The sequence below is a fragment of the Tachypleus tridentatus genome, chromosome 6, assembly GCF_004210375.1.
Source record: "Tachypleus tridentatus isolate NWPU-2018 chromosome 6, ASM421037v1, whole genome shotgun sequence".
Taxonomy (NCBI): domain Eukaryota; kingdom Metazoa; phylum Arthropoda; class Merostomata; order Xiphosura; family Limulidae; genus Tachypleus; species Tachypleus tridentatus.
In genome coordinates, this window is record NC_134830.1 from 156181387 (window position 1) to 156194168 (window position 12782).

Genomic DNA, 12782 nt, shown 5'->3' on the forward strand with positions numbered 1-12782 from the left:
TACATTTAAAACATTCTTTATTGATGTAACTTTAGACACGAAGTTTTCATTATCTCGTTTCCATTTAAGAGTCGAAGGGCTGAGTAGAAAACTTAGTGTGATAAATGATATCTAACTAAACAACTTGTCTTGAGTTTCGATTTCCTTCAAAACAATATGTGTGTGTAAAACCTTTACTTTTAATTTCGTGAAATGTGAAGGGTCAGTCAAATATAACAGGCTTAGTTAGGCCTAACACGGAATGTTATACTATACTGTCAAATTGTTCATTTCAAAACATTAATGGCACAATTTATTAGACTTGCCTGTTGGTTTAGTAACAATATCTGCATATTCTAATAAAATTACAGCAATGTCCGAAATAAATAAAGCTGTGATACTTGACGTCAAAACATAAATCATATTCAGAATTCTTACACTTCCTTGTAAAAGTTGAGTTTGAAATTTTTGTGACATATATTCTTATGATAATACAAAAACGACTTCTTATCAAAAGGAAAACATACAAAGTATAGTATATTAAGCCTTTTCTCAGAGGAACAACCCATCTCACTCCCTAATCCCCAGTTATATTTTATATAATGTTCCAGAATGCTGAACGTTTCGATACCAGTGGAAGACATATCCCAAGTATACTCTTCTGGCGTGGAATCGAATCCCCAATTTTAGCGTGGTTAGTTCGTAGACGTACCGCTGTACCAGCAGGGAACAACGTGTAGTGAGAACTATCGACTTCGTCCAACAACATTTCTGTTGTGGCAAGTTTTAATTTTTGTGTCTTTCGTCAGTAAATATGAAGAACCGCTCGCTCTTCGTATGATTTTCACACAACCTAGTTAATAAGTTTAATTTTTTAGATTTTTTTTTGAATAACCCAAATTATTACAATCGTTTTGTCTTAGAAACATGAACCTTCTTATAATCTTGTCTCAGGATCCAGGTGCGCCTAATTTTATTTTTTCGTACATACGAAGAATCACGAAAAACTTTGTTTTAGGAACTTGAACGATTACATAAAACATATAATGGAGTGATTTTTTTTCCCCGGGATGGGACATGATACAAGTTTACCCAATAGATAAATTCCCTATATTCACGCATCGTTGTTTACCAACTTATTATTGTTCAACTGTAAATTGAAACTATAACTAGTTTAGTTGTATGAATAGTTATCAAACAACTTAAATGTATTTTGTTTCCCATATTTTTTGTATAACTCCTCTGTTTTATGAACATGGTCATTATAAAATTTATTAAATTTTGTTTCAGAAAGTTTATTCTAAAGAAGTATTTAATCCACATATTTTTAAATGAATTAGATTATGAGAAAATTGAAAAAAAACAAGATCTTTCGTTTCTTAGTATTTCACGAAAAAAATTCTTGTGTATATTTTCTCATCACCCGTGTATGTTTCCCAGTGTTTGAACTTGTATCAGATTGATTTAACACAAATATGGATATGAAGGAAACTATAAAATATGATGAACTTCGTAGAATGGACTTCAACTGCTGGCAAGTGCGGAGGAAGACGTTTCAAAAGTCTTCCGCCTTTCGTCTTCAAGTGGACATGAAGAAATATTTTTACTCCACGGTCAAATGTTTTATCCTGAGATTTATTAATTTTAGTGACGAAGGTGAAATTTGGTTGTCACTGTAAAGTGAATATCGATGTAACATTTCTTGAAAAATGTTTATGAATCCTTTTGATAAATATTAAGAACAAGTTATTCTAAATTATAAAAACATTTATTTATAAATGATGCTGCCATCTGTTGGTACAAAAATATTTAAGATGTGTTTCACACTGGTACTTAAAAGTGTATATCATTTTCTCTTACATATCTGTTAGTTCCCATAAAAGATGTGAAAAATATTACATTTCTGGTAAACACTATTCATAATAAACTTAGCATTATCTTTACATGTATCAAACTTTATTCAGTTTATAAGTTGAAACTAACAATGCTGTAGAATCAATAAACGAGTCTAAATATTATAAAACTACACGTGAGGTTTTTCTTTAATAAACCCATTGATTAATTTCTTTATTCAAATAATCTTTTCAAAATATACTGATAATAAACTAGCCTAACTAAGCATTTGATTCTGTATCGAAACGTGTTCCTGGTAAAGAAGAAACACACAGACAAACAGATTAACAAAAGTTTTATTTTAACTATAAAATACACTTTATAAATTATTTCTTACTTTATTTACTTTATTGTTCTTTATTTTCTCTTACGTAAAAATCAAACTAAATTTCAATACAAAATTTATTTATATCAAAAATCAGTTTACAGTAATTTCAATATATTTGTCTTTCATTATATAACCTACGGGTTGTTGATTGAACAAAGGAAAGATTTCACAACATCATTTCTATCGGCGATAATCCAGATTCTAAGAAGCTGTAAAAAGGAAAAACATATATCCAGTTTAATATAAGTTGAATTAAAAGGACAAAGCTGTCGATGTTGTTGTAAGTTATTTTATTATAACATATAAATATATATATATATACCAGTGGGATTTTGTGTAACAAATAATATATCACAGACGCTATTTATGAATCTCCTCCTACTTCCTATTACAGCTAATTGTAAAGTAGATGTTAAAATGTTCCATTCTTACCATTTAATAAAACTGGAGATTACTTATCATGTACAACAATAACAGTCCTTTCTCTTCTCCCAACGACTTATCAAAACTTTAGTGACTTAAATCGCTAATATCGGATGTAGGTTCTATGCGATAAACAAAGTTCACATACACCACTGTATAGCTTTATATTAAATAAACAACGTGTACTGGTGCTCTAATATTTCTCATTTCATACCAATACGTTTTTCTAATGTGTATAAAATTTAAGCTCTCAGACATTACATATTACTTAGAAAACTTATTACTTATATTAACACTGAGAAATTGAAAACTCTTTAAATATTCAACAATTTTAAAAACAGTAAAGTTAACAATGCAGCTTCTTACAAACGGTAACAAAGCAGTGACGATGTGGTGTGAAAGTTATTAAAAGACCAGACTAAACATTCTTATATCATGTAAGATAATGTTCACATTGATAAAAAAGACATAAACTAAGTCACGAATATTGAAACTACTCTTTTGCCCATGAGAGAACAAGTATGTTTAATACGATAAGGATTTCAATAAGCAATCTTCAGATATATGAGTCGAGAGGTATGGCCTAGTGGATAAATTGATTAACTTTATTATTTGAAAAGTTAAACTTTGAAACATTTCTGTATTTAAATGTTGATATTCTTACTTATTTATACTTACATGAACAATGAAGTTAAGTGACTTGTTACCAATTACCCTCCACCAATACGATTTTATGCGACCAAATGTAGACTGTCATTCATTCTTAGCTAACTATTCAATCTTCTTCCCCTTTCGAGTACTCTTCTTCCTGTGGAAGATGCTTGTCTTGTTGTTCGTGTTCCTCTTCTTAACCTATCTCTTAAGTTAGGGTCACTGTCAAAAACCAAGCCTACGTCTGGGTCTCTTCTAAACATATTATTCTCGTATCTTCCATTACCATTATATATTCTGAAACCTTTTTCCTTATCAAAACCACTTTTATTCCCACGTCTGCCAAGAGCTCTACTACTTCTCCGTATATCTCTGTAACCACCATAATCATTGCGGATGTTTCGGTTTATTTTGTCACTTCCGTTTTTAGCGTAACTTCCTATAGTGTGGACCATAATCATCAAAAGTAGAATGAAATTCTGTAAAAAAAATAAATATTTTTTTATGAAACTATGACCATTAAAAAAACAAACTACTTGCTTCTTCTGTGAGGAAATTCTGTAGACCCATAGTTATTTCACAGAGAGAAACAGTTACACAAACTAGTACGATGTAAATTAGCTTATCCTATAACTTTTCTCCATAAAGTTTTAATATTTTATTACGAAATGTTCAAACATAGAACAGACTATGTATAAAATAAATGGCATTATTCATGTTTAGTCCAAATCGTTTAGCCTAATTTGTATTAATAACTGTAATAGAAATGACTTATTAATTTAATGAATGTAGTCAACATAAAGATTATTTTACTGGTGTTGTGACAGATTCCGCGCGAGGAGCTTGATCGTAAATTCAACATAATTTTCTTGTTTATTGTTTTATATGATGAGAGCGTTTGTCACAGTATTATTTTACTGGGAATTCTGTTACACTGAAATAGAATACCTTTCTAAGAATTATGTTATCAATTTATATTTCACTGACAATGTAATGAGATCAGGACTCTAATGAACAGAAATTAATTTTGGTCTATTTATCTCATATTATTTTGCCACTTCTTATAGTGGAATAATACAATGCACCAAATACTACTATTTGTCTCCGGTGAGCTGTAATAGAGTTTAACCGATAAGTAACTTACAGAATAAGCTGTAAAACACTTACCACTAGCCTCATCTTCATTCGAGTGCAATAAGCAAAAAGACCTTGATATCGGCTCTAAGTCAGTTCGTTATGTAATAGTGTTCTTCAAATTTACGAACTTTTATAGCGTATTGTAAATACACAATCATTGTGAAGGCCACAGCTCTGAGTTACGAAACTGTTATAACCCAGATTACTAATTCCTGATTTCAAATTATACAAAGTCATACTTTATAATTGGCTTCTTCTCCAGATGCATTGACAAGCGAATTTAAATCACAAATCAACGTGACAAACTTTAAAGAAATGTTTTCAGTTTTCTTTCTGAGACTGATGTACTTTCAAAGTACGGTATTATGTTGAATTAGCCTTATGGGGTTTATATTACTTTTTTCCAAAAGTAAAATACAGAGTTATTTGTTTCTCTTCGTTTCAATCTGAATTATTAAAAACTTTAATTTGTTTCTTTTAATGTTATACATTATTATTATTTATTTGTTTGTCACACTCTAAACGAGTTTAGGTTAGGTACAATTACGTTATGTTATGTGAAACTTTTTAAATAAGTTTATTTAACGTTAGTTAGGTGAAAATTTAACATTTTACTTAAATTATACGTTATACGGAGCGTCCAATAATTATTTCTTAATGTTTTAGTGTTCTATTTTCATAATACAGACAACTGAACGTATGGGGACCTCAACAGACCGATGTAGCTTTGCAATAACAAAAACACACAAACACAACTGAATATAAATAAACTTTCCGAACGCTAATTTTTATTGTCAGATACTTATTCAATAACAATTGTTTCACAGTTGGTATAGTGTGTGTGATTAACAACTCATGTTCTCATTAAATAAGTTTCATTGGTGTTTCAATAAAAAGCTGTAAACGGATCTAAAATCCATGTGAATATTTACTTTACTTTATCAGCTTGTTTACGAGTAATTGGTACGTGCTTCGTATCGAATGTTCTATTCTTCTTTTAAGGATAGTTACACTATCTTTATTAATTATAATGCCTGTAATATAGGTTATGTTATATCGAATGAATCGATAGATTTCTTATTAAATTTTGATCCTTTCTGTGTCATTAGATCAAAAGCTAGTGAATACAGAAATACTGTTTGACCTTTAACAGTTTTGATGAATCTCATTAAATTCTACAATAATATGGTACACTGTTTTCCTTTATCGCAGGTAATCTGTAGCCATGCAGGAAATATGGAAGTGTTAACGTAAAGTAAAGCCAAAGACAGTGTTCTACAACACTGTTTTAGTTCATTATTGAAAAGGAAACGACGAGAATATGTCAATAGAAATATTGTATGTTGGGACTGGAATTGACAAAAAAGGAGAAATCTATAAACTTAAGTTTTATTTTTTTAATTGTTTTGAAACCATGATTTCATTTGATAAATAAGTATGTCCTATCAAATATTAACTGGAATATTGTGATATCTGGTGTAACTCAAACAGTTTAAAAAAAAAACTTTTTTGTGTATGTGCCTGTCGACAAATGAAATTTTGATTCAAGATTATGATAAAATCCCATCTAATAAAGATTTCTGACTGTAGATGATGGTAAAGCACCAACAGTGAATTTAATCAGTCTTACCGCCACTATTTTAATTTCTTAAAATAAAAATAATGGCAAGATACCTTGGTATCTTACAAAATAACTGTATTATCAAAAAAAGCTTCGACTGTCACCAATCCTGCTTAATTCCAATTGAATATTAAAATTGATCTGTTGATTTAACGTGAGTGTGTAGCCCAATAATTTGTGATTTAGATTAGGAGATTAGTGAACAAAATAAAGATGAGTTAATAAATAACTTGCTGCCTGATCAAAAAACGTAAACGATTGCTGAAGCATTTGCAAATAACATAACAGCGAGACACGGTGTAACCCAATACTTTCTGATGGGTAGAGATGGTAACTTCGTTTCTACGTTAGAAAATTACATTGATCAATTGTTAAGTGTCCAGAAAACTGAAACAACTGCTTTCCATCCAGCTGCTACGGTATTACTAGAAATATTCAACAGAACTTTGCTAGATATAATCTCTCAATACTGTGAGAAAGATAATAAAACTTGGGAAGAGCTGGTTCATTTATTACAGAAGGGCTGAAAATGAGTCTACTCTCGAAAGTCCGTTTTTTCTATTATATGGTAGAGATGTACTGCTGCCAAAGCAAGAGATAATGACCATAAAAATATTTTATCATGCAGAAGATTATCATTACAAGACTGAGCTTTTACAGAGGCTGCAGTTAGCCTTTGAGATAATTAACAAACATTTAATACAACATGCATGCTCAAGATAGAAAGAAAGAAACAGATAAAAAGGCGAAACTAATGAAATAAAATTAATATATAAAATGTTGTTATATACCCTTATCGTTAAGAGAGGAAACACCAAGAAATAAGTAAAACTGTGGAAAGACACTTTCAGAGCACTTAAACAAACAAGTTCGATCTATTTTGAGAAAAAAAATGTGTAAAAAAAGAAAACAGTTGGTACATGTTACTGGATTAAAGAAACTGAAGAAAGGAAACCCTATCTTTAGGAATATATGATTGATGAAAACCAGACAACTGACAAAAAAGAAAATATTAAATTCCAATCTTATTATTCGAATAAATTAGATTTATCTTATAACGATGAAGAGATAAGTAAAGTCTAGACAGAAAATTAAGAGTTAGAAGACGCTAATACCACATTAGTATCGAGGACAAGTAACAGGGTCTGTGTATCAAGAACATCTATGACGACGTAAGATGATACTGTTACCCATGATTATAACCTTAGATCACGTGGTCGTGTACCAACTCAACCAGAAGTAATCCTTACCCCTACTAAAAACGAGTGAAATTTTGTTTCCAAGTAGTTGTACATAGACCCACAAATGACATTAACAGAGTTAATGTTAGCTCTATTGATGAAACAATTGGTGTGCTAGAAGCTTTTAACGATATATTAAGTAGTAGTCGAAGCTGTAATTAGACTTAAGTTAACAATGTAGGACGTGGATAAACAATAATGAATATTTTGTATATATATATATGTGTGTCTGAGAGGTTATCGGACATTTCTCTTTATATGTTTTAGTTGTAGAAATATCTGTCGCTTTACTATCCTTCATTATCCTTTTGATGAGTGGAAACATGGCGGCAAAGAACGTATTTTACCAATGAGAAATAAGACGCGTATGATTTTTATTGAAGAAGAAAATCTTATATTATCGTGAGATATGTGAATAATTTTCGAATTTTTACAGTATGTTCGATTGATAGTTTGATTACAAGAAGAAGTAATATTGTTTGACAAATTTTTGATGTAAGTTGTCGTGATAATTTCGATGACGGTGGTTCGGAAAATATTACGTCATTTCATATGACAAATCAGGTAATAGCAATCTGATGTCCAGTAAGGATGATACAAGGAGGAACTAAGAACTATGACACCTTATTTAGACGATATCTTGTTGACATTTGAAAATTTGTTATTAGAATTAAAGTATATTAAAGTTAGCATCACGATTTCCGATCGGATTCCATGAAAACGTGGTTAAATAGACGCAGGTGAAAATGCTTTCAAATTTTTGTTCGCATAAGTAAATACAAACGATTTACGTCAATTAAACAAGAAAATCGAACAACAAAGACAGGTATAAATATAAATGGTTAACTTAACATGTCACTGTATTGAACTAATTAAACCTGTCTCTTCAATTAGATGACCAGAAATTCTCTTAGTCTAAGTAAACATTAGAAAATTTTGAAACGTACCAATATCAGACAGTCTGAACTTCATTGAACAAAACCTGAAATGTTAGTTTTCAAACATAGAATTCAGAATAACTAACAAAAATTATTATTTACCGTTGGAAATTGTAAGACTGAGTTATCTACGATAGTACAAGTATTATATATGTAGCTGAAGACAGAAAGTTAGTTCATACTTTATACGTCGAAATATATTACAAAAAATGTTAGATGAAATTGATAGGAAGTTACTTCCGTACTTACAATATATGAAACCTACAAATAGTGAATAGATTTATATGTATTACACATGAACTTCTGTAATGACACTTGCAGCAAAGGATACAATCCAGAGTTGGCGGTGAGTGGTGATGACTAGCTGTTTTCTGCCTATTTTACACTGCGAAATTAAGAACGGCTCAGATAACTCTCGACTAGCTTTGCGCGAAAATTCAAACCAAATCACGGTACTAGATAGTTTTGTATGCCTCACATTCACCAGTTTCTTGACCTTTATAATAAAACTCTCTTCAACTTGTATTGCTTAGACAATTTTGTTCTTTTGAAGTATGGTATGAAGATATGTTTCAGTTAAAATCTATTGCTAAAAGAATGTAAAAAATACCTTACTTTATATATAAAAATTTACTTAATGCAACCTGTGATTGATATGAAAGACGCTTAAAGTGGCTTAATTAAAGTTCATAAGTCATGTATATAATAAATTTTGTGAGGAATTATATAGCTGTATTTATATCAACGTATCTATGTTAGTGTAATGTGCAAGGTTTGGTTTGTTTTGAATTTCGCGCAAAGCTACACAAGGGCTATCTGCGCTAGCCGTCTCTAATTTAGAAGTATAAGACAAGAGGGAAGGCAGCTAGTCATTACCACTTGGGCTACTCTTATACCAACGCATAGTGGGATTAACCATCACGTTATAACGACCCCAGGGTCGAAAGAGAGAGTATGTTTGGTGTGACGGGATTCAAACCCTCGACTCTCAGATTACACGTTGAGCGCCCTAACCACATGGCCATGCCAGGCTGATCTACTTTTATTTAAATTATTAAAAAACAAGACAACGTGAAGTACAAACAATAAATATTTTATTAAACACGTAGACATGACGTGACCTGATAGAAAGGTAGCGTTCGACTATTACATAATGTGCTTGTCTCGGATCCCAAACACGGCTATCGAACATGTTCACCTTTTCAGCACGTGTGAGCGTTATAACATTATGGTCAATTCCGCTATTGTTTTGTAAAAGAATAGCCCAAGAGTTGGTGTTGGGTGGTGTTGACCAGCTGCCTTCCCTCTAGTCTTACACTGCTAAATTAGGGACGGCTAGCACAGATAGCCTTCGAGTAGCTTTGTGCGAAATTCCAAACACAAACGAACAAACAAACATTTTCACTTTTTTATAACTGCATTCACTTTGTTTTCCGAAAATAAAAATATTGAAATACTCAAATGGAATCATAAACAAGTTCAAATTTTCTTCGGTTTGTTCGATATTTTTAAACATGATTTTAACGATTTTGATTACCAGACAACAATATTTAAGTAATTTTACGTTTCGTTTTTTCTCTCATTATGTAGCAATTCACTTGATGCTTATGTTTAAGTGTTGCTAGAAACATTTAAAAACAATCTTTATTGATGTTACTTTAGACACGAAGTTTTCAGCATCTCGTTTGCGTTTAAGGGTCAAATACTTTTAGACATTTAGAAAAATGTCAATGGCGTAGTGTACTAGGAAGTTCTGAGTAGAAGTCTCAGTGTGGTAACTGATATCTAACTAAACAACTTGTTTTGAATTTCGATTTAGTTCAAAATAACATGTTGGCACTGAGTAAAACACTTGCTTTTAATTTCGTGAAATGTGAAGACTCAGTCATATTTAACAGACTTAGTTTAGCCTAACACGCAAAGTTGTAGGTGTGACTTTAAAGTAATATCATTCATTATACGATACTCTCATATGGTTCATTTCAAAACATCCCTGCCACAAGTTATTAGACAGGCCTGTTGGTTTTGTAACAGTATCTGCATTTTCTAATGAAATTATTGCAATGTCCGAAAAAACTAAATCTGTCATACTTAAAACTTGACGTCAGAACATATATCACACTTAGGTTTCTTACACTTCGTTGTAAAAGTTGAGTTTGATTTTTTTCAGAGATATCTTCTTATGATAATATAAAAACGACTTCCTATCAAACGGAGAACATACAAAGTATAGAATATTTGGCCTTTTCTCAGCGGAATCACACATCCCACCCCTAATTACCAATTAAAATTTATATAATGTTCCATGATACTGAACATTTCGAAACCTGTTGAACAAATATCCCAAGTAGACCCTTCTGAATTTGTGTACATAACTTGAAACAACCAACTGAACTGTCCTGAACAGTAGAGCAACACTATCCAGTTAGGATTCATGTCAACAGGAACAAAACATTTCTGTGAATGAATATATGTTGACTTACTTATTTATGTTTCGTTTACTGTCCCTGTTTAATGACGTCACTAGGTTTATAACGGGTAGTGTGTGTGTTTGTGCTTTTTTATAGCAAAGACACATCGGGCTATTTGCTGAGTCCACCAAGGGGAATCGAACCTCCGATTTTAGCTTTGTAACTCCGTAGACTTACCGCTTTATCAGCGAAGGTCAAAGTAAAGCGAGTATAGCGTCAGTAAATATGAGGTAGAATCCTCGTTCTTCAGACGAGTGCTATAGAACCAAGTTAATGGTAACGAGTTTTCTTTGAACAACCCAAATTATTATAATCGTCTCGTGTTACAAACAGGAACCTTCTTGTACTCTTATATCAGGATCCAGGTGAGCCTAATGATATTTTTGCGTACATACGAAGAATCACGAAAATCTTTGTTTCAGGAACTTAAAAGTTAACATACAATAATGAGACAAAAGAACAACTTTGTGAAGATATTTTTGATTTACCCCCTGGTTTTGTCGTTAATAAAAACTAACGAAAATATTCCAAAAAATAACAACGTAGAGGTTCAAAGCAAGCTTTATATCAATCCACACATGAGTACAATCCATTAATAAAAGGTAAAACAATGTATGCCATGAACTAATTAAAGAAGTTAATTAAATAACGAATAGTTATAATTTAGTTTGTTTTTGAATTTCGCGCAAAGCTACACGAGGGCTATATGCGCTAGCCGTCCACAATTTAGCAATGTAAGAAGACAGATAGTTATCACCACCCACTGCCAACTCTTGGGCTACTCTTTTAACAACGAGTAGTAGGATTGACCGTCACATTATAATGCCCACACGAGTGAAAGAGCGAGCATGTTTGGTGCGACTGGTGTTTAGTCATGAAAATACGAAAAAATATATATTTCGTTAAACTGGATATGTTTCGTCTTCACCTTTTTAACATTCTTAAATTTCATAACAATAGCAAAGGTACCTCGGTTTAATATTTTGTAGACCCCAATCTCCTGCCTGGTACGTTTTTTTCATTACCACGATAATTAAATTGGGCTTTTCAGTGAGTTTTTTTTTTTTGTTTCGTGAAATATATCGCCCTCTAGCGGCACAGAGACATATCTGCGGACTTACAAAACTGGAAACCGGCTTTAGATACACGTGGTGAGCAAAGCACAGATAGCCCTTTGCGTAGCTTTGTGTTTCACCTCAAACAATTGTGAGATATATCCACCTCAATGAACATAAGTAAATGTCGTTTGTAATGAATTTATAACATAAGTATCGAAACTTTCATAAGGACAAGTTATTTCCGCGGTTACATTGAATACGACGTACGATGTAACATAAGCCTTTGTTGTCAAAATAACTAACATTGTTACGTAGAACTGAATGTGCAAGAGCCTCTTAAACGTAAATAAAAAGCTAATAAAAGAAACGCAGCTTAAGAACAGTCAAATAATCATTAAAATTTTGTTTTGACGTAAAGTTTGTTGATACTGATAGTTAACATTCTATACAGTTGTTGGAATGGTGTATGCTTTAGGAATAGAGTTAAAACTTGTTTAGTTTCGTTTGTTTGTGAATTTCGTGAAAAGCTACACGAGGGTTATCTGCGTTAGCTGTCCCTAATTTAGCAGTATAAGACTAGAAGGAAGGCAATTTGTCGTCACCACCCACCCTTAGTCCTGGGCTACTCTTTTAACAACGAATAATGAGATTGCACGTCACATTATAACTTCCACATAGCTGAAAGAGCGACCATTTTTCTTGTCACAGGGATTCGAACTTGCGACCCTCAGATTAGGAGTCGGGCTCTTTACCCAAGTGGCAGCTAAAGAGAAACACGGAAACAAAGATGAAATATGAAGTTTTGAATTTGAATTTGTATGTTCCTCGAGGTTAGATTATGATGCTCTAGTAATCTACAAAAAAATCTAATAGCCATATCTTATCTTCATCGGCCTCCACAGCTGCTCAATTGTTTCTCGGAGAAACCATCCACCCCATCAACTCGTCCCAAATGAAATTTTTTATATTGTTCCAGGATGTTGAACGAAACAGAATAAAAGGTATTTTTCGAATGGGTCTTTTTTTTCAGAAATATCTTTTA

At 32.0% G+C, this 12782-nt stretch overlaps 2 protein-coding genes across 3 annotated transcripts in view; both read right to left on the minus strand.

Moving 5' to 3' along the window:
- The window catches only part of LOC143254201 (uncharacterized), a 35713-nt gene extending 30982 nt beyond the window's left edge, over positions 1–4731 (minus strand). The window contains exons 1-3 of one of the 2 annotated variants that reach the window (XM_076508999.1): positions 4442–4533; positions 3302–3753; positions 2151–2409 (exon numbers count right to left, since the gene is read on the minus strand). In XM_076508999.1, the coding sequence (XP_076365114.1) occupies positions 3391–3753; positions 4442–4459 (381 nt within the window). In that variant the 5' untranslated portion in view covers positions 4460–4533 and the 3' untranslated portion in view covers positions 2151–2409; positions 3302–3390. Of the gene's footprint in view, positions 1–2150; positions 2410–3301; positions 3754–4441 lie in introns of those variants that run through there. The other variant, XM_076509000.1, reaches the window with a different exon arrangement.
- Positions 1–12782, minus strand: part of LOC143254190 (uncharacterized) — a gene marked incomplete in the record, with an annotated part of 711062 nt that overhangs the window by 140027 nt on the left and 558253 nt on the right.